The 26,847-nt window shown below is 35.7% G+C and overlaps 1 protein-coding gene across 3 annotated transcripts in view; it reads right to left on the bottom strand.

Moving 5' to 3' along the window:
• The window catches only part of SYT14 (synaptotagmin 14), a gene marked incomplete at both ends in the record, with an annotated part of 52,767 nt that extends 29,705 nt beyond the window's left edge, over positions 1-23,062 (bottom strand). For 2 of the 3 annotated variants that reach the window (XM_084201595.1, XM_084201596.1), the window contains 2 exons: positions 16,308-16,526; positions 22,936-23,062. In XM_084201595.1, coding sequence (XP_084057721.1) covers positions 16,308-16,526; positions 22,936-23,047 — 331 coding nt within the window. Of the gene's footprint in view, positions 1-16,307; positions 16,527-20,777; positions 21,730-22,935 lie in introns of those variants that run through there. The other variant, XM_084201594.1, reaches the window with a different exon arrangement.
• Between the last annotated feature and the right edge of the window lie 3,785 nt (positions 23,063-26,847).

The following is a 26,847-nucleotide window of genomic DNA, read 5'->3' as shown; positions in this document are numbered from 1 at the left end:
GCTTCTGAGACCTCCTACTGTCACAGATGAGCTGCTTTACTAGGCTTACATGCAATGTATGATGTAGGTGTTGCTATGTTTCCATAGTTGTCATACAATTCACAAAATAGGTAACTTTCTACATTTTGACAAGACTAAACGAATATGAGTCTGTCTGGTAAAGATATTTTCATTCAGCCACAGCTCCAGCCATAAGAGCTAAGCAAGAGCTTATGAGAATGAGAAAACAGTGGCCAAGCTGCATAAGGGCTGCTAAGAGCCAGAGCACGATGTTTCAGCCCACAGCAAAGAGCAGGAGGGGAACTGCTCTTCCATGTCATCCACCCAAACAAACAGCACCGAACAATCGAGGAACAGTCATTCGCAACACTCCCAACTTCCCAAAACACTGTCTGGAAAATGGTGCTGTCATGGTCTTATACTCACAATAATAAACCTACTAGCCACTGGCACAGAGTGAAAATATGCCTATCCGTCAAAATTTTTTTCTCACAGACCTTTCTCACACTAGAAAAAATTTATATATCTAATTGGAAATTACTGCTTGATGCTGCTTGCCGAATAAGAGACTTAAAGGTGGTGCAGAGCAGTTAATTAGTAATCAAAGTCTGACAGCTACAGCTGCAAAATGTTTGTATGATAATTTCAAAATTGAAAATTATTTATTTCACTCTACATGAAATTAGTGTACACTCATTAGAAAGTCAGTGATTATCCTGAAAAGTACTGCAGGAACATTTTGGTAGCTGTGCTACACCAGCAGAAACACACAACACATGACTCCAGGCCAATTACCATCACACCCTTCCTCCTAATTTGGTGCCTTACAGTTGAAAACATATTCAGCAGAATGATGTTTAACATGGTTCACAATCAGAACGTTGCTGCATCCTGCATTAAATACATATGACGTACCAGTGTAGCACCTCCATTGTTAGAAACAAGCAGACAAACAAAACCACCGACCAGCCAAAAAAACCCACAAAAAACCCCCAAAACCCACCACTACCAACTCTAAAAAAAAAAAAAAAACCCACAAACCCAATTCCAAAGAAATAAATAATACAAAGAGCAAAAGAGATCCAGAATACTTTGCTAACTGGCAGCATTCTACTACTATAGTATCATTGAAAATTTTATTTCAACAAAATGAAAACATCAAGACATATACTTTTAGGTTAAAAGCATCTTAAAAATAGTTTACACGCACATATACATAAACACACACACACCCACACACCCATGGCCATGTAACAGTAGCCATTTAAGTTTGATGTAATATTAGATATAATTGAGATTACAGTGAGGAAGTAATGTGCATTACAAAATGCTGATGTTAGACAGCAAATATTGACCTTTGAAATTTAACAAGTGAAAAAAGCCTTAATTTGCTTGTTATTCCAACTTTAACAATAAGTATGATAGCTTATATAGCAAAAACAAAACAAAAAAAAAACCAAAACACAACCCCACAGCATTTGCCATCTCTTTGCATTAACATTTTGACCAGTCAACAATTCAGCAGTGATGAAATGTGCAGTTTGATTCAAAGTAAGACAAGGCTATTTAAATAACTCAAAATAAGAAATGGTTATTGAAACATTAGAATTTTGATAAGCGATCACAGCTGCACTAGAATTAGTTTCTATAGCAACAGAGGAAATAATGTGGAGAATTGCACTGCAATACAAGATGGATTCCTTACAAACACTGATGCTCAAATAGAAAACTTCAAAATTATTCACTGTGTTAAAATATTTTTATTAAAATGGTTTTTCAAATATCCTATATTTTGTACTTCATATATTGCACTATTTTTGTTCTCTGGTATTCCATTCTAGTCTATCCATTCAAGTTTTCACACTTTTTCCCAATGTTTACCTTCCTATTTTAAAATTAAAGTTATTCTGAAAAATACTGGATCTTTAGGCTCAAATTAATCTTCATTTTCAATGACCTGTTTATTTTCCCTACCTAGAAGCACACATTACATTTATTTTTCAAGCAGAGCTCTTGTGAGACAGCAGAGAATGCTTTGCACATACTATTCATAAGAAGATGCATCACAGCCATGAGAATTAACATCACTATGGAACTTCAGAAACTTACAGTCATGTGAGACTTGCAGGAGCTTTTATCAGTGTGCACTCTCATGTCCTAAGCATGATTAAGAAACCATTGCAAACCTATTAGTATTCATGGACTGAATACCCATAAGATGGTAAGATAAAGCCTTTCATCTGAGCACATCTTTTAGATTTCAAGTGTTGCTCATTTCTAACACCAAGAATTATTGTTTCATTGCATCATCCCCGATTCCAGCTATTTTTGGCAACTAATTAAAAGCATATGCCTGAACCTTTTATGTATTTTGCCCTTATAATGAGACCTATTACTCTGGCTTATTCCATCCTTTTGAGTTCCAAAGTATCTTTCGAGTTACCATGGATACAAGTGATATGCTTTCTCCCACAACTGCTTTGTGTGCCTTATCGAACACCAGAAAACTGGCACAGTAGGAATCTAAGCCATCTATACAGGATGAACATCTAACCCCTTGAAGTGTTTGTCTTCCTCTTCCCACCCACCCTCCCCCCAAAAAAAAAATCTGTATATATAGTACCATTTGTAATGAAATAAAAAACCTGCTTGTTTATTTCCTGTCTGAAATCCAGGACTTTTGCTCAAGGAAAACAAAAGAAAAAAAAGGTAGAGACATAAATTAATCTGACCAACTCTGAAACAGTGTTGAAATGAAAATGGGAATCATTCTGAGTTTGCTGCTTATTTTGAGTTGACAGAGTTTAAGCGCATCTACATCAATATATCCATAGAAGGTGTAAAACACTGCAAATCTCGATGAGCATTTCTGAAAGGAGTCAGAGAAACATTGCATGCCACTCTGAGATTATGCATAAACTAGAGTAAATAGAACTCCCCTAAACTCCCTCTTTATACCAATTTCTTATGGACATTTTCAAATGCAGATTGCTTTCCAACAAGCTGGGAATAATTTGTACTTATTCAGTGGAGAAGAGGGCAGTTAAACAGATTTTTCCCATTATGATTTTTGTATTCTGAACTCTTCTTAAAAACAAAAGACTCTCACTGAGACAGCAAAATTTACAGAGTATTCAAAAACCAAGTGCTGATAGCATAATCTGAATTTATGTGTGAAAAGGGGAATAACCAGAAGGAAAAACAAATTATTTTAAGACAAACTTGACAAGAGACTCAGAACTGTCTCCCAACTTTCAATGCATTAAATCATTGTAAAGACATCAACTGCATAAATGAGTGTCATGGTGGCAACTAAGAGCAAGAAAGACAGTGAATATTGAGCGGACAAATGCTGTTCTTGCCTCTTTTCCACAGTTATCTAAACTTCTTCAAGTATTAAAACACTCAACAAAAAAAACATACTTGGCTTCTTCACATCCACTGGCTCAACCCTGCTTTAAAATACAGAGAATTTGAAGTATAATATCTGAGCCAGAGACACTGATGCATAAACCCCAGACTCTTACTCCTTGCTCATATTATTAAATAACTATCATTCTGCAATTTTTCCACAAGTTTTCCATAAAGTTCTTTACTTTATGAAGCAAAGAAACATTAAATATTTTTATTTTTCTAACAGTGCCAATGTAGGCTAGACATATTTCCCTGGATTTCTTTTAACCTTTAAATTTAACTTCTAACCATCTCAAACTTCCTTTTGGGGACAAAAAAATCCACACAATGTTTTTACTGTGAACTTTCTACTAGAATTAAATCTCACTTCTTTTTCTGTCCCCTGAAAATTTCTTTAAAAGAAAAATGCTAGAAAAGCTAGAGAACAAGGAAAAGTATCTCAAAATTGACTGCTACATTGCGGCATTTATGCTAGTTGTCTGTGCTACCAAAATATTACAGTTTTGCTGTTTTATGTCAGTACAACTTAAAAAAAAAAAAAAAGAGCATCTGGAACAGTGGAGATATTTACAGAATGGCTCAGTACCCAGGCTATTACATTCACTGTTACACATGCTATTAATTCTCCTCTGTATAATATTTTCCTGGACTATCTTCACTGGGCACAAAAACACACAAGAGATTCCCCCCCGTCCTCTCTGAGAAGAGTTAAAGTGCAAAGTAGTCTTTTTTTGAGAAATAACTACTATTGTTACTATCCCTCTAAAGTTCTTCCTTTTCAAAATATTGAAGTTCTCTGGAAATTGCCACAGTAGTTCCCTAAACTTCTGTGGCCAACAGATTGCCTTTAACACTTATGACAGCTACTGTTGCTATTTCAAACGATTTTTTTCTTCTAAAGTGCCTTCTCTTAACAGGAAAGAAATGGCACCAGGACAAGCAGATGACTGGGAGCAGTGCTTCTTATTGCCAGTGAAAGGAATTTCACTCTGAAAACAGTCAAGAGAGTACCTAGTATCAAATAGCAGGATGATGAGTTTCTCTGAAGGAGAGCATTAGATGCCCATCTCTTAACAGATTAACTGTTCCTCAGTTAAGAAGGGAAAATGACCATCAGCACAAAGCACCTTTTCAAATTTTACCAGCGCTACCCAAGAATTATCTGCTGGCCACATTTTTGTGTGGATATACAATCCATGAACCAAGAGGTGAGAAGAAAAGAAAAAAAAAATATTGGAGCAGTATTACCAACATCATCAAGAACAGCTTTTAAATCATACACATACTTGGAAATTTTATATTAAGATGTAAGTAAATGAAAATTGTAAAGTCCAAGGAAAATACATCACTATTCTCTCTCATTCTTACAATCTAAAAATAGTTCAATTCTGGCATTATGTATAGTATTTAACAAAGCCAAATACAAAGGATTCAAAGAAAAATAGTTTTGAGAAGGTAGGTAAAAATTAATGCAAAATTGGACCAGTTTTCTGGTTTGTATTGATCAGATGTTGAAAATAAGTGCAGTAATATTTTTTTTTTCATTTAACTCATCAAATTGCCACAAATGCTACAGATGCAACAGAAACACTTGGAAATATAATATATCTTTATGTAACATAGATGACATAGTACTTTTCACTCCAGAGCAGTGGGTTTTTTCTATTAAAATTCACAGGAAGAACTTGGGCAAAATTCTAAAAAGATACTATTTTTAAATCTTACTAGCACAGTGCTGAGGATTTAAAAGCAAAGTTCAGAAGTCATTATTTCTGCTACCAAACTACTGACAGAGCAGAACACAAGGATAACCAAACAATTTATCAGATATACCCATGAAGAGAAAGCCACAGAATGTTTGAGCAAAATCAAACACCATTACAAATTGTATCTTCCTAGAAGATGTGAAAAAATTAGCCTGATCACTAGAGTAAATCTTGACCAATTTAAACCAGAACAGACATAACCCCTCTTTTTTGGCCAAAAGCCACAAGGTTGGTCCTGGCCTTTTGGTTGTGAGTGTGTTTTCTGGTACAGATGTCAATGCTTTGCAGCAGCCAACAGCAATCGTGTCACCTGTTCAAATCACACACATCAGCTGTATTTGTTCAGGCTGAGCAGTTTCAAAGGAAAGAAATGCACACCTGAAGTCAGCCTCTTGAAGACATGATACTTTTGTAGTTTCATTCTCCAAGATTTGGATTTTTCAGATACACATGCTCTTATCAGCTCTATTTTTAACCTGCTGCTCATATAGGATACTTAAAATTCTGAACATGTTTACATTATCCATCCAGCAGGCTAATGGAACTGCATACCAGACAGTCATGCATAATTCAAATCAATATCCTCAGGCTTGCAACTCTAAGTCAAAGCTGCCTTTAAATAAGCTGGGTGTGACTTTAACATGAATAAAATGTATCTAATTTTTAACCTTTATCTGACAAATTGATATATTTGCAAAGGAATGTGATAAAACTTCTTTAAAAATTAAAACAATTAGGAAATCATGATAATTGAAAATCTTTTACAAAATACTTTGAAGGATAAAATTAAGAATGGTTCAACAAGACTGAATCCAAAGGTCAAAATGGAGAGCTGGGTCATTAGTACTTTTTTTCAAGCAAATTGTACAAACATATACACAAAAACACATGCTGCTGAACTACAAAGTGGTGAGAAGATGAATGCAGCAAGATTTTCTATTTACAAATTTAAAGACCAAGGTTTAATTGAATTGGGCATAGGTGACCACGCAGAAAATCTTATACCCAGTTAACCATGTCTGCTGGCTTCTCTCTAAGGACCAGAATCAGATTTTCCATAATAAAATAATTTTCCCTTTAGGTTTTCCTGTGTGCTTTCATGAGCCCATGCTTGCTCTCATAGCAGATAATCTTCAGCTGCACCGCAATGACCAGAAGCATGGCAATGACATTAGCTAAGGATCCATTTCCAGATTGTAAATACAGTGGAGGAAAGGTAATTGCAAAAAACCAATCCCACCCCCAAAAAAACCAAGAGCTCACCCCAAACTAAAAGGACAGAAAGCAAAAAATTACTTCAAGTTGTAGAACATTTCATGCTTACCCTTTCCCCAAGGAAAACATTCTAACAAATCCTAAAATTTAGGATAACTTCATAAGACTAGGTTTCCAAATAGCAAATAAGAACTCATTTTGCAAGAAAACAAATTATAGATCTTTGCTTCCACAGAAGCTACAGACACAATTTTATATTGTTTACTCAGATACAATATAGTCTCCAATAATATACTCAAAGTAGCTATGAAAATAGTTATCCTAACAATAAAATACATGTTATCAGATTAAAATGCTAACACTGCTCAACTTGTGTGAGGGCAAAATATTCATTAAACCATTCCAAGAGAATACTTACAAGATAGTTATAGCACGTCTATGAAACTTATACATATGCATAAGGAAAATAATCTACATTAGGTAACCAAACAGAAAAAGAGTTCAGTTAAAAAAAAAACCCTAATGTATTTTTACAAAAGAGAAGTTTAAAATGTAATGTGCTCAGAATATAAACAAACAGTCCTAATGGTAACCTCTCCTCAACCTACAGGGAAAATGCACAACTGGGAGGCAAACTTTAGTTTCAGACTAGAGTTAAAAATCCTGTGGTTTTAACCTTTAAAGTTAAGAAAAATGCTCCATTTCTCCACAGCTGCTATGGAGGAAGAACTGGTAAGCCATTCTTTCGTAATATTCTTATGTAAAGTTCAAGATCAGGCTGGATGGGGGCTGGATCAGGACAACCTGATCTAGTGGGTGGAATCCCTGCCCATGGCAGGGGTTTGGAACTAGATGATCTTTAAGGTCCCTTTCAACCCAAAACATTCTATTATTCCATTTTGTGAAAGCTGTTCTAGTTTTTAGTTCTCATATTTGCCTAAACTGCTCCGTTGTGCTAATCAAGCAGCATGACTATTCTCAGGAGGCAAGTAGAGTACTGGGTAAAATTTCTTTTCCCAAGGTACCTAATAATGTCTACACAGAGATTTCCAGTCTACTGTTCAATCTTGTTTCTTAGTCACTCCTTCCATGATAGAGCCATGAACCCTCAGAATCAGCAAAAGCCCTTGGTTCATCAAGGAAATTATCTTTACAGCTGATATAGTACTATCTGTTGTGTTTATATCACAAAACAGTTCTACATTTTATGAATGTAGAGCACCTATTTTAAATACAAACTATCTCAGTCACTATTCCAGTCTGTGAACTCTTCCAAGTTAATGATCTTATAAATTCCAGATTCAAACAGGTAAGAGAGGTATTAAAAGAGCAAGTTTACAATAAAATGGAAACTTCCTGTTATCATTAATGTATGATTTACATCACTTCAGAGATATCACATTGCTAAGGGTGACTTTCTTCAAAGCCTTCCCATCAATGAAAGGGTATTTCTTCAAAGAATTCAAGATGCTGGCAGGAGGAACGTAATCTGAGAGATTGCTTTGCTCACTTGTACACATCATGAGAAAAAGCCCTTTCCCACTGGAAGACAGTTTTTCCTCCTCATTGGTGCTGGTCTAACTGGAAAAGGAATATTTTCTGTGGAAAATCTTGTCATCATCCCTAACTCTGAGTTTTGTTACTAGGGTTTCTTCTCTCAGCAGTAGATGATATGCATACTTAAACAGCATCTTTTTCTCCCCAACATCTTCTTCTCCCCAGCATCTCTGCAGCTCATCACAGGGTAAACACATGGTTTCAGAACTACCCAAATTCATGCTATCAAGCACGTTCGTGTGCTTCCTTTTGGCTGAAGAGACTGTGCACAACTTTGATACTACCTATCCGGCTTTTAAACTCACAAGTCTTCTATGTAAATCCATTCTCTTCCAAACCGTGTTTCAACTCAGACATGGATCTCCTTTGCATTTCAATCTCTGTTTATGTCTTGCCTCCTCCATAAGATTCCTCAAGAAAATTCCATGAGTAATACTGAATTAGACATGTACTTTCTACCCCCATCTGTGAATTCAGCCTATTCCAGGACTCAAGAATTTGTAAGCATTATACATGTCTGCTATTCATACATGTAAAGAAGCTAACCTCAAGATGATCCTAGCCCAATTGCTTACAAGAAAAGTTCCTTTCTATCAGGAACTTCTCACAAGACAAGGGGTTATACTTTCTTGGGAAGGAAAAAAAGATATGAATTCTGTAACACTGAATAAAAGACAGAGCAAAGAGTTAATCTTTAAATCACCTTAGTCTCTGCAATGCTCAGTTGAGTATATTTTGTGGAAACACGCATCGTAATTTCAAGCACTTAAGAGAACTGTCTTCCACTGTTACAGAAGAACAATAGAGGTCTGTCATAATGCACTAGGAAGCTACTTTGGAACTTAGAAAAATCTCACTAAACCCCAAGCAAAAACCTGGCTAAAGAAAAAACACAAGAAAACCCAAACCCACAGCATCACAGACACCAAGTAGAAAGCATTGCAAATCAGGTTAGACACTATTCTGCATGTCCTTGAATTACACAAGACTATCCTTAAATATTCCCTTGATATGGCAATGGATTCAACAGCCACACTCCCCAGAAGCCTCAAAATCACAAGATATCGTCATTACCCAATTTTTAAGGGTTGGGACCCAATGAAAATTTGTTTCAATTAACCAGAGGAGGCAGACACACACGATCAGGAATATGAACTTTGTATCATTTGCATCACTGCACTCTCCTGTACAGTACAGGAAGATTTTTAATTACTCCTAGAATAAAAAATGTCACGGGTAGATGCCCATATAATAGAAAAACAAGAATAAGGAAGTTGAACCAATCAAAGAATTACTGTAACTAAAATCCCCCAAAATCTCCAAAAAGTATATCAATAACATGAATTGATGTACAATCAGATAAGATAAATGAGTATGAATATCTGGAGTATTCACAGTTGCAACATGACTCAGCCTTCAAAATACACTCTGAAGCATTTAGAAATACTGCTCTGAAGGTGTCTTAAGACTTGTCTTAAATCTCTTCATAAAGACACTTTCAAAGTACCTTGAATGTACTATTTGAAGCTCTAAGCCTATCCAAAATTGCAGGACAAAAAGACTATTTACTTCCAATAGGTGTTGCACCAGAGAAATCTCACAGGTAATCTGATAAGATATCTAAGAAAAAAGTGCATGACCACTTTTTTCCTAAATACTCTTTTCACTGAATTAATTTATTTCTTTAAGGCCCATTAGAGGAAAAAGCAGAGAAATAACTATTTATGATTGAGTATCCAACTGAGCTTTCAGTCCTCCAGTGTGAATACCAGTACACAATTCTTTTCCATGGCAGACATATTTTTTGCCTGCAATTCTTAGTATCTGAAGTTTACAGGGAGACCAATTTTGAGAGAACTTCGTGGCCTTATTTGGCTGAACACAACACAGACATACAGAGGCCCTCACTCTATAATTTCAAAACAGCCAGTTTTCATTCACACTTGGATTGAAAAAAGATCTACTTACATGCAAGAAATAATAATAGAAACTAAACTGCAAAACATACAGTTACCATGGAATTCACTGAGTGATCCATTATTCCTCTCTCAGCCTGTCCAGGGACTTTCACCTCAGCTTGGTAAGTCTGAAGAAGTAGGATCCTGCTTCACAGAATGTATTTATTAATGAAAACTCGCCAGGTTGCTTAAACAGACTGGGGAGATTCACCTCTATAATGCTTCTGAGATGCTTGTGAAAGAGCTTTTAGTGTTTACATTGGAAAGATACTATGAGGAAATCTCTATATATACTTTAAGTAATTCAGTGAGGAGACTTTTCCTGAGACATGAAAACTAACAAGAGAGGAAAAAAAAAGGCAAAAAGCTGCATAAAGAATTAGATCCAAGAGATTCCAGAAGAACAGTCGCCTTCACGTGCAAAGATTGACACTGAGGAACAAGGCAAACATATGTCCACAGACACATCAACATAAAGTGCCGAAAGCCTAGAGAAGAATAGAAGGGGAGAAGATAAACTACAAAAATAACCATATTCTACCTTCACAATATGGAAAAGATGGATAAAATCCAGTAGCATATGCCTGCTAGAGCAGCAGATTCTCATTTAAGAGAACTTATGTTTTCTCGCTGCCGTCTTTTAGTGCTTCCATATGTTTCAAAAAAACCTTGTGAAGTGTAAGGCACTTGGGCCAATCTCAGAAATAACATGTCTTCAGCCAGGGGGCTTTACCAACTGAGAAGTTAGAAAAAGATTTTAAAACAGGCTGGAGATGGAACCTGTGGTTGTACTGAACTGGTAAACTATAGCTAAATAAAGTATATCTAAGTATGCTAAATAAGCAAGTGTGCTTACTCCTTTTTCCTTCACAGTGTGACTTATTTTGCCTCAAAATGGGATCAATTCTCCTTGCTAGCTCCTAATCAGGAATTTTGCACAGCTGTAAAAGAGGTAATGCTTAAGCACATCACAAATTAACTATTAAAAAACCCAAACTGTTTTCTTCTCCTCTTTTACCTTTCTCATCTCAGGGGATTCAGAGAATCTTGATTTCAGAAACAAAGAACTATCGATAGGTTTTGACATCTGCCTGCAAAACTGTGATTTCAATACATTTCAAAATATAATCAATAGGATATATTGAAATTACATTTCAATATATCCTAACATTTCTAAGTTTAAAAACTTCAAATTTTAGGAATTTAGGTGACACTTTCCTTAGAAAAAACACATTGCCTATGAAGCTTATGGAGATACTAAAAACACAACAACTTGTCAGTATAATGCTTGACTTTTCAAAGCTGAGGAGGCAGACACTACTGGAGACAAAGAGGCCAATTCAACATAACACTGTATGTCTTCTTGAAATTCAAGTTATTAAGAAAGTATGATCGATTTAAGATCCAAATATAGATACAAAAAATATTTCTATAATGAAATTCAAAGACTGACAATTTTAATGACAATTTTAGATATAAAATTTTTACACTTCCTTATCCCTTAGATTCCTGTTTCAATTCATAAACTCTTTGTTAGCAAAAATATCTTGTGGAGCTGTTTTTCCTTGCTTCCCCCTCCCCCTTTTTTTTTTATTCTTTATTTTCGGAAATAAATGTGTAAATATTACAGTCTTTATTAATCCCCTCTTCCAAAATATTACAAATAGTTGGAGCACATAAAGACAACACTACACATTCAACACTGAAATGGTAGGAAATAATATAAGAAGCAGGATACACATTATTAAAACCTAAAAGGAAGTTTTGTCAGGAAAACAGGAAAAAGAGGTCACTTCAGCAAGTATCCATACTTTACTGGATAATATTAAAAAATACAAAAAAAAAACATTATTGGCAAAATTAAGATTTCAAATTTCAAGCTGACCCTGAAATTTTGGACCCAAGCATGGAGATTGAGCCACACATCCTGTAGTTACACAGGCTTCTCTTTTCTTAGATTGAAAACTTTTGGTCTTTTGTGCAAGAGTTGAAAATTTCAGGTGTAAACCTCTGTACAATTTTACTTTAAATGTTGACATTTCTCATCATCTTGATTTTCTATTGAATTAGGTTTTCCTTTAGTGATACTCTGGAATTAAGCCTGTCCATGAGGAGTTCACTGCAAAAGTTTTATATTTACAATGGCTTACAGTCTGTAGAAATACTTGCATCCAAGCACAGTAGTAATTTGTTTCTCATTTTGTGTATCTGTATGTAAAACATGTAAAAATCTAAATGCATCAAATGTGCAATACAAATATATCAATTAGGTCAGACACTGGCCAATAGCAGGTATTTGTGAAAGAAAATTTAAACCCCTGAATTGCACAGAATTACCAAAAGTGCTACTAGAACATTTCATCATGAAAATACACCAACAAAGCCTGCAGAGGACATAGCTTTCTTCATTTCAGTATTAAAAACATTATACAAAATGCCATGTGAGTTCGATACAAATATGCTGAAAAGAAAGATTAATATGGCCATCTAGAGGAGAAAAGAATGCTATGAAAACATACAACACAATTTTTCAGGCTTCAGAATATGATGCTTTTAGAGGCATGCAGCCAGAAAAAGGATGTAATAAACTAATGGAATATAACAAGAATTGATAACAAGCAAACCTTAAAACAATACGTTCAGACATTTTGGTGGTCTGAATGATGCAAACATATTAATATTAAACATGTTTTTAGCAAGACAAGCAAAAGATACAGGGTGTATTAATAAAGACAAGATTATGTTCTTGTCTCTTTGTTAAATTTTGTGTATGCAGAGTTAAGTACACACACATCTAAACAAATGAATTTAAAAAGGCAGAAGTTCAGAGTAAACAGCTATCAGTAAAACTGTTTATTGACTCTTTTAGAAACACACAGCTCACTACTGAGAAATAGAACATGTGAGAGAGATTAGCTGCTGAAGAGCAAATTCAGCAGAGAAATCCCAAATTTTCTGAAAACTAGGTATCACTTTCATTACTTTGATGGAATTCATAGAGTCATGGAATCATGGAATCATGGTTTGTGTTGGAAGGGGCCTTACAGATTACTTCATTCCAACCTCTCTGCCCTGGACAGGGACACCTTCCACCAGACCCAGTTGCTCAGAAATCCATCCAACTTGGCCTGGAACACTGCTAGATGGGCAGCATCCACAGCTTCTCTGGGCAATCTGTTCCAGTGCCTTGCTACCCTCACAGAAAAGAATTTTTTCCTACTATCTAATCTAAATCTACTCTCTTTCAGCAGACCTTAAAACCACCCCCCCTTGTCCTTATTCTTCATGATCAGGGGCTGCTTTACTGGCAATGAGCAGGAGGAAAACAGAGGTGAGACAAAAATTAATTCTGTCCTCTCATCACTTCACTTTAACACTATCAAGTGTTATATGCTCAACATATGGACTGATCAGTGCCTTACAATGGAAGCACAGCCAAAATGTTAAAGACTTGGAAGTAGAAATGATAAAGCACATATGAGAAAAAAGAAGCACATAAAATCAAATGCACTGACAATTTTTTCTCATATTAAACAAAGTACATAGGAGCACATTGCTTGTTCCACTAGAGAGTCAAGAAATGGTTCAATCACCTGTCTTTACACTTCTTATAAAAATAATTCAATACCCATAAAAGCCAAGTATTTAACAAAAAAAAAAAAAATTCAGCATTCCTATGGCATCAATTCTTCTACAGATTCTTTCTTCCAAGTTTAAGGAACAGTAAAGCTTTGCATTTTTAAAAATCACACTGGAACATCTGGAATGCTGATGCTTCCCCCTTGGAATCAGATTTTTAATGTCTTGTGTTAAGTGAACTGCTTCTCTGAACACAAATGAACAGCTTGGTAGTAATAATCTCTCCTTTGTTTTTGATTGCAGGCCTTCATGAAGTTTTCACCTCTTTTCATCAAAGTTCTATGCTGGGCAGCTTTCCCTTCGTAAGGATCATCACATAAGTCATACACGGTTTCTTCCTCTATTCTAAAACATTTTTATCCTTTTTGTGCAAAGATTCTTTGAAGTAATTTAGGAAGAACATAAAAAGTACTAACACTAATTATTCCAGCATGCCACCTTCAGGTCACTGAGAAGTGAAAAATTTTAGGTTGTTAATCTGCTACCACATCCAAAACTTTTTTTAATAGTACTGAACATAATTTTGTTGAGAATAATGGACTAATAAAATGAGACAAACTCCTCACTCTAATTTGCAAGCATTTTGCCGAACATACGGTGTAGAATGATTGCAGGCTGTCAAAAAAATAACACTGTTTATTCTCCATTCTTTGTAAAATGTGGGAAGAGCATGCTCTCCTAAGTAGCAGCAAAAGCAAAATACTGATGTTATTAAAGTTTTTGTGCAAGTAGAAGTATGCGGTTTAAAAAATTTAAGTTTTTAAGTTAGAATGTTTTGATAGCTTTTGTTTTAGAAGTTTTTTTGCTTCCAAACCCTGAACGTTCTTTCATTACAATAAATTTTAAAATGGCATTTATATCCAGCCTCCTTCCAGAATGGAGAGGGCATTGAAAAGGAATAGGACCTGGTGACAGACATATTTAGCAATAGAAGAATAACAAAAAATGAGGAGGGGGTAACAACTGTAACTTTCTGGATGTGTATTTGGACTTGCCAAAAAGGTTCTTTTGTCTTAGATTGTAATCCTGATACAGATTTCCAGACTGGAAATTATCACTCCCCAGGATAAAAATCAGTAAATATAAATTCTGATGACTTAAAAGGATGATAAGGACATAATAATTAAAAAAAAAAATTGGATACAGGCTAGCACAATACTTTTGAAGCTTAAATCCTATACGGCCAAAGTAAAAAGCTCAGATGAACTCAGGACTTTCCACTGATAAGATGAACTAGATTGGATAAAAAAATCAGAGCAATTACAAAATAAAAAGAGGAATGTTGTGTAACTATGGCTATTTCAACAACTAGCCTCAGTAGTCTGCAGAGAGAGAAATACCTTATTCTAGATATCTGAAAAGAGTCTTCCTGTGTAATTACTTTATAATTCATATCTGGTATTATTTGCTAATCATTTTTCCATCTCCTGTTAATATACATCATCATTCTTTCCCAACAGTGACAGAAGCTATAAAAAAGCCTTTCATCTTCCCACCACCAACACTGTTGAGAGATCTCAGTAGATATCAAAACCAAACATACTTTTACTATCCCTATTCCTTCTCCATCACAGTGTTCAAGGATCTGTTTTTACCACCTGACCTCACCTCTGCATCTCCTTCACTATTTGCTGGACTCAGACTACCTGGTTTCCTACAATTTAACAGCAAAGAAATGAATTTTCTGATGATCAAAAGAGAATCTTTTTACTCTGCAACTTACTTGAAATATGGCTTTTATGTCCTTCAAGTCTTAGCTTGGAATCAGGAATGACCATATACTAATTTCAAATTTCAACAGCAAACAGACTTTTATATCATTTAATTATATCAAATTGTAGAAATTGTAAATTTTTTCAAGCCCTTCTGGACTGTATAGAACATTTAAGGTGAAATATCTTGTAATTACATATATCCACTTTTTATTAGAAAACATCAAACACCAAAAAACTTTTGCATTTTAACATACTGAAGGAAGACCAAAAATACCTTACTATAATATAGTACCTGCATCAGAATGTGACTTTTACCTAACTCCAAGAAAAGCTCACTTTTCATGCTTGAAATGGGCTATGGACACAGTTCTCACACAACTATTTTCAAATACAATAAGCATATTGACAAAATATTGACAGCAGAATTCTCAGACTCTACATCAAGCTGTCACTCCAACTTAAAATCAAGAAATATATAGCATGTAAGAAAACATCCACTGTTTAAATCCAACTTTTACCATCATGGAAAAATTTTACCATACATTAATCTAATCTTTCTAGTAATTTCTTTGTGTCATTTCAAGAGAAGAAAAGATACAGAACATTCCAGCAATGCACACTGCAATGACCATATGCACTGTAGCCAATAGCTAATTCCATTTACTTTGCTGTTAGAACAGCTTATCAATACAGAAATAACATGTCTTCTTTGTATTTATAATACCACAAATTCAACAAGAATTGCCATGTTTCCTTCCTAAATCAAAACAGCTTAAATTGCCCCAAAAATGAAATGAATAATGATAAAATTAAATGAAACTTAATATAACAAGATATTGTATCATTTGTAGTATCTCTGGAAGAATGTATACAAGTGTGTGCTTTTGTTATTTTTTTTGAGCATGCACTAATAGAAGAGGTGTCTGGATATTTCTTGCAGACATTGACTATTTGCTAGCCAAGCTGCTCTTGTCTTGGACTTACTTATCCAGAACATAATTCTGAAATTTGGAATAAAAGGAAGGCTTTTAAATCACTCTTACCTTCATCTATTGAGGCTTCACTACTGTATCCATCATATTCTGCAGACAGGGGACTATATTTTTGTCTGGTTTCCCATATATAGTTTTTTTGCTGTCTGCCATCCACCACTGGCAGCCTGGAACTCTGCGTTCTAGACAAGGCCTCATGATATTTACCCAGTGCTTCATCTTCACTCTCAGATGATGAACCATGCTGGTCTTTACTCATATAAGAATTGTCTGTTTGAATAAAATAAAGCAAATCGACTACAGCTCAAAATAGAATACAAGAAAATAACCATAAGAGGTTATCATTGAAGATATTTAAGCCATTTCAATTAAAATTTCTGTAATATTTTAAAAATACCTTGTTGTAATTACAAGCATTGTGATTTTATAATTGCTGAGAGCTGTTCTCATTTTCTAGAGGACCTGAAAGATCATTAAACCCCAAAAAACACACTAATACTTATACAACAGAAAACAGATCAATTCATGTAAGGCGGCACATAGACATTTTTGAAACCCTTCATTAAGTAGGAAAATGCTTAAAATAACTTATTTCAAGTAAATCCAACACTGCTGTAATATTACATTTGGATACCTTACATATAAAGCAAGCAGCTCCTGATCCTACATTCCCAGCTGACTTTTGCTGTGAGCGTGTAGCATAGCATAGAAATGAAACTGATTTACAAAAAAGAAGCCTACAACAAAATCATCTTTAGGATAGTTATGCCAGTAGTGCTTAAACTCACAATAACAAATGGGAAAATGCTAGTGAAAGATGTTTGCATGCACAATTTTATTTAACTTACAATAAACAGCTCTTTGTTCAATAACTGAAATTAATGCAGATTTTTACTGCAGACATCTGGCAACAGCAAAAAATTACATGGGGAAAAAATCTGTCTGAGTTAATTCTTTTATAGCAGTTCTGCAGTGCCTACTCCTGTGGCCAACGTTTTCCAACTACATCTCAAGCATGACTTCCTCCCACAAATCAAAGCTGTATTTTTATTTCTGTAAAGGGAAGATCTCCTCCTCCCTTCTTCCAAAGTTCAATTGGATTCTACCCACATTTAACATGCCTTGCAGAGTTCTGTAGATCTCAGACTCTAATAGGCATTAAGCATTCATATAAGCTCAGAAGTCAGCATTACCTCCACTCTGAGAGCAAACCTATGGTATATGATTTGCCAGTGCATTTTTATTACCAGCAGAGCTTTGAGGTGCCCATAATGCTCTTTCTCAGCTCCTGAATCTGAGGGAATGTTGTCTAACATGCTATCCAGCCACACTCAACTGCTTCTCCCCTCCCTGCTTTTATACCCTCAGCTCTAATCTGTTTCCACTCCCGTTAGTGTCTGTCTTCATGCCCAGTCAGTCTCACTCCTCTGGCTGAGTATTCCTGATAAAAGAGCTTATTCAAAAGTCAGCCAGTTAAAATTAAATTAACTCAATGTATGCCAGCCATCTAGATCTCTTTCACAGTCAAGTGTTTGCCTCTTAGTACTACAGAGGTCCGTCCTTCCTACTCTTAGGAATCACTTCCCGTAGAGGTCTTTTTCTCCCTGGTACTCATACAGAAAAATCTCTGCTGCAAGTTTGGGTAAGAAATTATTTAGAAAGCTACATTTATACAAGTAGAATCCTAAGCCAAGTTCCTGTCCCCCAGCCCCACACTCTAAGTTCTTGCTCCAACCACCCACATTTGGTTTCTTGTGGTGATTTCCTCTATTCTCTTTGGCTATTCAATCCCAATGTCTTTACATGCACCTAACCAACTGCTCATGTAACCTTGGTCTTTCACCTTTAGTCTCTCCACCTTCATATGAAGTTATCAGCTCTCTCCGTAGCTGTCACCCTTCCTAGTTTAAACCCCAATCTACCATGTGCATCGAGTCCTACTTGTTCAGGAAGTTTCTGTCCTCACATTGAATATGTTTATTCTCAATTCTTCTATTCAAACTCCAGAGTCCATCAGTAACCATAAGCATCAAGGCAGGGTAAGACCTGCTCTGTTCTTCAATCCCTACAGTGAAGCATATGAGTGCAAATGGGATGGTCAGTGAATTTAACAAGCAGAGTATAAGAAGTGTTTACCATGTCTTTTCAAAAAGCAAACTTTCCAAAACTTTACAACTTTGACAAAGGTGTTTTTCCATAGAAGAACATGGGCATCTCTGACATGGGAGAAGTGCTCTCCCACATCTCAAGCACATATTCCAATACACAAAGGTGCCACAGCATCTTTGTAAACCTGAGGTGAAACCTACTTTTTTTTTTTTTTTTGCACAAATACCCAGCATGTTTTTTTCCCATAACCTATTTTTTGGAAACAGTTAAAGATTTTAAACTATAACTTAGGAAAAACCAGAAACATTAGGATCTCAGACAGAAAGAATGCCTAATTTCCTCCAAATTCTTTCAAATTTGGCACATAATTTAGGAAATTCATAATAAGATCTTGCAATAGAAATTGTTAGAAAACCTTATCTGAATCGTGGGGCTACCAGCTCTACACACAATGTGCACAACAACTTATTTTACTAATTATAGGAAAAATGCTGCCTTAAAAGACTTCTAAGGAGAAACCAGATCTTTCAACTCTAGGCCATTAATTCAAGTCTAGCAGATATGGCTGTTCCCATTTATGGATGGCTATAAAGCAAGTTCAGTTTCAGTGATCATTTACTGAAAATATCACACCAAGCAGGATATTTTGGCTAACACGTTCACTGCAAGAGGCTGCCCAGAAAAAGAAATCTCAAAGTGTTTTGCTGTAACACAGAGTAAAATTTTGTATTTCATATAGCCCTCCAGGGGCTGAAACCTGCCACATTGAAACTTCTACAGATTCCCACAACTATAATAAAAGCAGAGCATACCAGGCCTAAAATACAGTGCCAGACATCGGTATTAGGTGCCTCCTTTGACATTACAAGAAAAGTATTCACAAATATGAAATCAGGTTCATTAATCAGCCTGCATAAAGAATGGAATAGTATAAAACATGGCAGCAACATGTTTGAAAGAAGAGTTGAAAGTTATGTCTCTAATAATACACTGATTTTTGTAAGCATCCAGAAGTTCTCAGTGATAGCAGGTTTTTATTTTTTCTCCAGTTCCTATCATAAAAGAATGAGAATGTATACCAGTATTAGAAGTCATGAAGCAAGACCTCAACAGAGGACTTAAAAACCTCCTCAAAGTTTAAACATAAGCTATCCATGCAAATACTTTTTTTTTTTTTAATTAAAAAGCAGATCCGTTTCATTTTCTTAGAAAAAAGTACCTTCCTGTACATTAAGAAAAAATAAAAATCTCACAGTTTAATGCCTTTACTTGCCACTACTCATTTGATTTTTATACCTTATTTCGAAACTTGGCTAAGAGAATTTATGTTCTTAGCAAAACCTTTCCTTTATTTGGCTGACACAGCTCATGAGCGATTATTAATCTATTGAAGCTATTCATTTGCTTATTATGGACCCTAAATGCCATTTTTGAGAGAATATACTTTACAAATCTATTATTATGTAAAGAAATAGATAAGATCATAGTTTATCATACAAACATGGAAAACACTCCTACTTCAAATTTAAAAAAAACAACCAAACAAAACCAAACCAAAACTCAACAAAGCAGATAACTGAAATTTTCAGATAAGGAAAACACACATAACTGAAGGGAAAAAATGGGTTTCTATTAGGAAATCATTCATTTCTTTACAGAATCAGCACCTCTGGAAAAGCATATGTTGCTTTCTAAAATTCTACTATGCAGCCTGCAAAAGTATGTAAAATTGCAATGTTTTACTTCTTCCTTACAAACTGCTATTGCAATTCCCTCATCACACTAAGCTTGGATGTTGAAGACGGCACACAAAGTATCCATAACAACAAGACACAGGGGTTTTTTTAAGACTTAAACTTTAAGACAAGCCTCATTCACTTCTTTCTGTACTTAAAATCACTTAATTGCCATTTCTTATTGAGTTTCTCATTTTTCATTGTGTCTTGAAATCATTATCTCACGTATCCCAGAAATATTCTGACGATCTACTGTAATGTAAATGCAAAAGAAGTTATTCCTTTTACTGTCATATCACATTTTATGCAATGCTTTTAAAAGAAACAAAATAAAAATAACTTTCACAGAACAAGTAATAACTTCCAGTATTAATTAATTCATGATTTTCAGCAGAAAACACACAAGGCAGAGAAGGCAAGAAAAACTGTATAAAGAAAGAGTAAAGTTAGAACATAGAAAAGGCATTTATTTATCAGTTCCTTTAAGTAATACTGTGGAATGTAATTAACTTCCAAGAAATATCAATATAATTAGAAAATGAAGCACTGAAACAAACCTGGTCCTTTCACTGAGAGGAAACACTATTATTAAATGTGTAAATTAGGTGAAAAAAGCAGGAAATATCATAAGTTTCAGGACAGGCTGAAGAATGCAGTTTGCTGACAGACTCCTCACCTTTTCCTGCTGTCTTCTTATTACATAGCTCTCTTTCTAATTTCTTTGAGTTTTTCCTTTTGCCCTCATTTGCAATTGTAGTTGACACATTGCCTTCATCCTTTGAGATGGGTTTTCTTTTTCTGTCAAAGAAGGCTTCCGATTTCTTTTCTTTGATTTCATTAAGGCAGCTGGGATGGTCATTGTGCATCTTCTTCAAGCTGGAATGTGGTAATTTCTCCCTCTGTACTTCAACAAGCTTTGTTTCTAAATCTTGGGGAACATTCATACTGTGCACTTTATCAGAATCTTTAAAATCAGCTCCAGGTGACTGTGGTTTGATTTTTTTATGCTCACGATTCTTAGAATTATCTGATACAGCATATAAACAGTTATCTTGCTCCTCAATAGATTGCTCCGCTGTAAGTTTTCTACTTTTCAAGTTACTATCCTTCAAGAACTTATCATTTACAAAACACTCATTTTCCTCTACTACTTCCCTTTTAAAAGGTCCTCCTACAGTCTTCAGATCCCGAGGTTCTTCTGTATCACTGAGAGGATTATCATGATCTGTGCTTCTTAACTGGGACTGGTTTTTGTTCAAGACGTGGTCAGATACCCCAGGTTGACTTGTACCTTTCTTTACAAAATCTAACGAATTAGAATTATGAGTCTCTTTGTGTTCTGCAGCACCTCTCTTTGTTTTCATATTAATTCCCTGAGAATGAGTTAACGAGGGTGTGTGTTCCTCTCTGCTTTCCACAGGTTTCTCACTCTGTGTTCTGGAGCTCTCATCTTCTGCCCGCAGGCCACTGATCATGTTGGTGACTTGCTCGGTCACGGAGTCAGCTACAGAGTAGCCAACCTCACCAACAACACTGGCCAGGTCATCCACAGCACTGCTGAGCGTGTCCACCAGGGAAGACACCGAGGGAAGGCTCAGATTTTGCTGAAGGTTTCTAAAAAACGCCATTTGTCCAGCCTATTCAGCAACAGCTCTTAGTACTGACAGGTCCTCTCTTTCACAAACTGATCATCTCTGTTTCTTCAATTTCAGAGCTATTTGCCTTTTCTATTTCAAAAATCAATATATTTACCAGGGGAAGTTGCAGCTTTTCTCTTTTCATTCAACAATCATTGCAAATAATATGAAAACAGTTAAATAAATATCTTGAAGCCACAATCAACCAGCAAAACCATAGTCTTTCATCAACTGCAGCATCAACTAGCCATAATAAAATTCATTATTTTCAAAAACAAAACAACTGTGTGAGGTGTATTTTTTTTTTATTCTAACCTGTGAAGAAGAAGTTGTGAGACATTTAAACTTTCATCAGTGTCACACTAAAACAGGCTTTTAACATTACACAACACACATCGCAGAGACTTCTTCACCCCAAAATATCTGTTGTCTTTTACATAAGGTAAGATAATTTGGAATATCAAGACTTGTTTTGTAGCAAAAAATAAAATTAATATGACAGACAATTTCTGGGGAAAACATTTTTTTTTTGCTTCCTATAAAAATTGAAAATAAAAATTTAGCTCCATCTTTTAGAGAGGTAGAGGGGAAGAAGGCCTCTTCAATTTCACATTCTGTTTTCTGGTGCCTCGCTCTTTCTCTCTAGTCAACTAACAAAACCTTCAATTTTCACAGTACAAAAGTAGAAAGAGGTTGTTTTACCAACCCTCAGTATCTTTTTCAAGGTCTAATTTCTTTCATTATACATGATCCTTAAAGACCTTGTTGTATTAAAAAATATTAAATATTGTGTTAGCCAGATATAAGATATCACTAAAATCATTCTTTCAAATTATTTTCTGGGTGGATAAAAGCAAGACCTTCTCCACAAGTATGGCAAAGGATTTAAACAGCCTGAGTGAAAATCCAATAATCCCATTCACAAATTTACCTAAAAAGATTTAATTATACAAAATTATGGAATGTTTAAAATAAGTTCCGGAGTATTCTCAGAATACAAGAGAAGTATCTACCCATAAGTAAATGCAAACTCTTTGGTTATACAGCTGTTGAATTTCTGTGGCTTGTGGACAGGTTTGGTTTGCTCCTTTCAAGTACTGCAGTCACAGGAAAAGCCAACGTTGTTGTGTTGCTGCATCCTTGTAAAAATGTGCACTCTTATAATTAAGTTTAGTACACTGTATGTCAGATACTTACAAAGTTTATCTTGTGAATTCTTTCTTGTAGTGTATCCTGGATCGAGATCTGGGAAACCACTAACATTTTCAATACACATCTTCTTATTAATATATAGGAAAAGTAGCAGCATGAGAATAATGAACACCCCGACTGCAGACAGGAATCCAATTGCTTCCGGAGACACTAAAAGAAACAGAACAGAATACATTTTTTAAAACTTTGAAAAGGTTTGCAAGGTTGTAATATTACCAGAATTGATCATTAATAAGTACCTCAAAAGATGCAGATATATATGCCAGATATAATTAAAACCCCATCATTTCAATCTGAGTTAATGCTTAATCATCTTTTCAAAGAACAGAAAGCATGTGGTCCTAATCTGAGAGGGGCTGTGCCGTGAGCAGGAGGTTCTGATGGAGGACTGGACAGTCTCTGCAGAAGAACAGAAAATGATCAGAAGCTGCCAAAACCAATGATTTCTGATGGAACACCTGAGACAGCACTGGAAAGGAGCTAAGAGCTTCCCTTCTCCTGGAGGTTTGGCTTCCTCTGCTCAGGGCTGGCTTTGAGACAGTGCTGTTGAGGAGGGATTGAGTCTTTGCCCTGTCCATCTTGTCATGTTCAGCACCTGGCTCCTCTTCCCTCAGGGACCAGCTAGCCCACCTAGCCCTCTGGCAAGCAGGATACTTATTGAGCAAAAAACAGAATGAGAAAAACCATGTATGTTCACTTGCATATGAACCAAGAAAGAGCTAATAGAAAGTGAAATAGAGATAAAGCACCCTTAAAACCAGGTGGGGGAAAAAGAGGCCAAAGTAGACTGACATGCCTTAGAGAACATGTAAAATAAAGAATATGTAATTGCTATTAAGCAGATGACTGCAGGCAGTATTGGGAATCTTTGAAAGGTGTAGCATCTTTGACATCCACCAGTATCTAACAACATCAATTACCATTTAAGACTTAAATTGTCAAGGAGCAGGTTTTAGAAACATGAAATCTGCAAATGGACATGGCAAACTGAAGCAATGGGAAAGAGTATTTAAATGGCAACTTGTTTATTTGAAAGGAGAGTGAGCAGGGAAAGGGATGTAGAAGAGCAGCAACCCAAGAACCTAGAAATGTGAGAAATAAGTAACAACTTATAAATGCAGTTCAAGACCAAGAGAGGGCAGATCTTTTGAAAGTAGTGCAGATGCCCACAGACCATAATGAAGCTGAGCTGCTTCATTAAAAAGGCTGCCAGGATCTCACAGGGAAGGCCCTTAGGAAACTCAGCGAACTCTCCACAAGCTCTATATTCAAAAAATTTGAAGCAAGAAGTTAAAATAGTGACAGGATTGCAAAGTTACTATGAAGTAGGGTGGGAGGTTAAAGCGAAGGGTTATAAAACTGCAACTCAATAGTATTTGGATGCAATTCATAGGCAAAAATGTAATAGAACTCAGTAACTACACGCAAACCATGTAAAGCATTACAGAACTGTGATTTCTAGTGATATGTAACAGACTGATTAATCTGTTAAGTGGTTTATTTCTAGTGAACTGATAATTAAGAAACAGTATGTCTCAAACCTGCATTCTAAACAGGAAGAGTAACACCAGAGCTGAAGATAACTGCACTAATCTGGATGAAAACTGGGATTTCACATATCACTTTTCTTCCTCCTGACTTTGAAAGACTACATTCAACTTTATAAATCCCGTTCTTGGGGGTTGATTTTTTTTTCTATTTAATAAAGATTTATGAAGCTTTATCAGATTTAAAAATTCTGTTTGCCAAGATCTTGGCACTTCACTTTAGGACTATAATGCTGCATGGTAACATCTTTCACTATTTAAAAAGGAGTGGAATTAAAGAACAGCTGCCAACAGACTCAGCATTCAGCAATGCAATACGAAAGGACAAGACGCAGGAGTCCAAAATAACTACAAGAAGAGTTCCAATTGGAGATGAGGCGGGAAAAATCCAGAATGAGAGGAGGTTATCACTGGAACAGATTGCCTAGATCAGTTATAGGATCCAACTTCAATGTTATCCCTGCTTTGAGCAGGGGACTGAACTGTAAATTACTTTCCCAGGAGCCTTCCAAATGAAATCATTCTCTGATTCGACATATGCCCTTTGTAAATCTGGGCTCATGCATCTATGTAAAAGTACTGACTGAGAAACACATGCAGATCCACAACCTCCTCAGTTCGTTTTGCGGGATGACAGGGAACATTTGTGCCTGTGGTGCTGTTCTTAAATTTTATACAGGTGTCTTTTAAATTTGACAAAGAAAGAAAGATCCAAAGAAATGTGCCTTCCACCATGAAAAACATATTGGACAGATTTGCACTTCTGTTTTGAGCTGGACATCCAGACCTATTTAAAACTGCAATTATTTTTGCTTCACTTCTTACCTCTGACCAGAAGAGATCACGTAACATTTTTTCTAAACCACCCCTGAAAATTTTCCCATGAAAAGGAACTTGCCAACAACTTCAAATGAGACATCCTGCTGCATCAAGAGGGGTAACAAGGTGAGAAAAGTGGATTTCTATCCTGGAACAGAGGGGAAAGTCAGATATTTTTTTAAAATTAATATGTTAATTATCATTAACTTTGGCATGTGTCAGGCATTCATTTACTGTTTGTCAGGTGTCTATTTATCATTTTTCATGGAATCTTCCTACACACGGGAGTACTCTGAGTTTTGACAAAAGTCTCAGTTCATATATATTAATTTTTTACCTCAAAGCTTAACAGATGAAATCTCCCCAAGTTCTGCTGGCAGTAGGCATGCTCCCACCCCTTCCAAGACTGCATATGGGTAACTGAGAATATCTGAGGCTATTGAAACAACAGCCAGTTTTCTCTGAATTATTGATCCTGACCCAAATGAAACCAGGGACTGGGCCCAGAACAGAAAACCTTCATTTTCAGTAAGTTCCAGCTATAACTTCTATCAAACACAGAGGCAGTAGCAGAAAAGGCAGCAAGAGGGGACTGCAATTCACCAGAACACAGGGACCAGCAGAAGTGAAAGAGCAGTAGAAGGTGGCACAGGTTAATGATGTTCAGGGAGGAAATCCGTGTGAGATATGAAGAATGTGCGATGCCAATTTGGGGTGCACGGAAAAGGTCAGAAAGTGAAGAGAAGGCAAAAAAGGAGACAGATCAGAAGGCAGATAAAGATCATGGGACCTCTGAATGAACTATGAGAATGATTGCTTTATTGTTGGAGCAGGCTCTCCTAAGCAACTTCACCTGAACTCAGCATCCACACTGCTTCAAGCAGGAGATTTAACTGAATTCCAGTCATGGAATGATTTTCAACAAAGGGCAGTGACAGTCTCCTTTAAATAGGATATATTAACTGTACAGCATCTTCAGGGAAAAACACTCTCACATATGTCACATCTGATCTTTTCAAGCTGTAGGTCTAAATTGCATTTTTAAAATTTTTACTTATGCTTACGTTGTTCAGCAATCATCTGCCTTGATCCATCATGATATGTGTTTAAGGAAGTTAACCACAACCTAAAAGGAACTGAAAGCTGAATACTTTGTTTTGGTTTTTTTTCTCCAGTACTTGCTGGATACTAAGTAGTTAAAAAAGGCACTGTCTGAAAGCCTTTTAGTTCTCTATGGAAACACGGTATCTGATGACATTTTTCTGGATGAAAAAAGGAACATTGGCTGATACCTTACAAAAAGAATGAAACTTTAGCTGCGGCAAAACTAATTAATTATTTATGTAATTCAGTGTGAACACAGGACTTGAAAATTATATTTCTGTATCAATTTGCACTCATGTAAAGAGTCTTAGAATACTTGTTCACAGATTAGGTAAATTATCAAGCTGAAATCCTGTAAAGTATTTCCATTATAAGGCCAGGGGAAAAAAAATGTACTTCAATTTTCCACATGAAATGTGCACAGATT

Source organism: Fringilla coelebs (assembly GCF_963513975.1).
Source record: "Fringilla coelebs genome assembly, chromosome: 3".
Taxonomy (NCBI): domain Eukaryota; kingdom Metazoa; phylum Chordata; class Aves; order Passeriformes; family Fringillidae; genus Fringilla; species Fringilla coelebs.
This window is presented reverse-complemented; position numbering and strand designations above follow the sequence as displayed.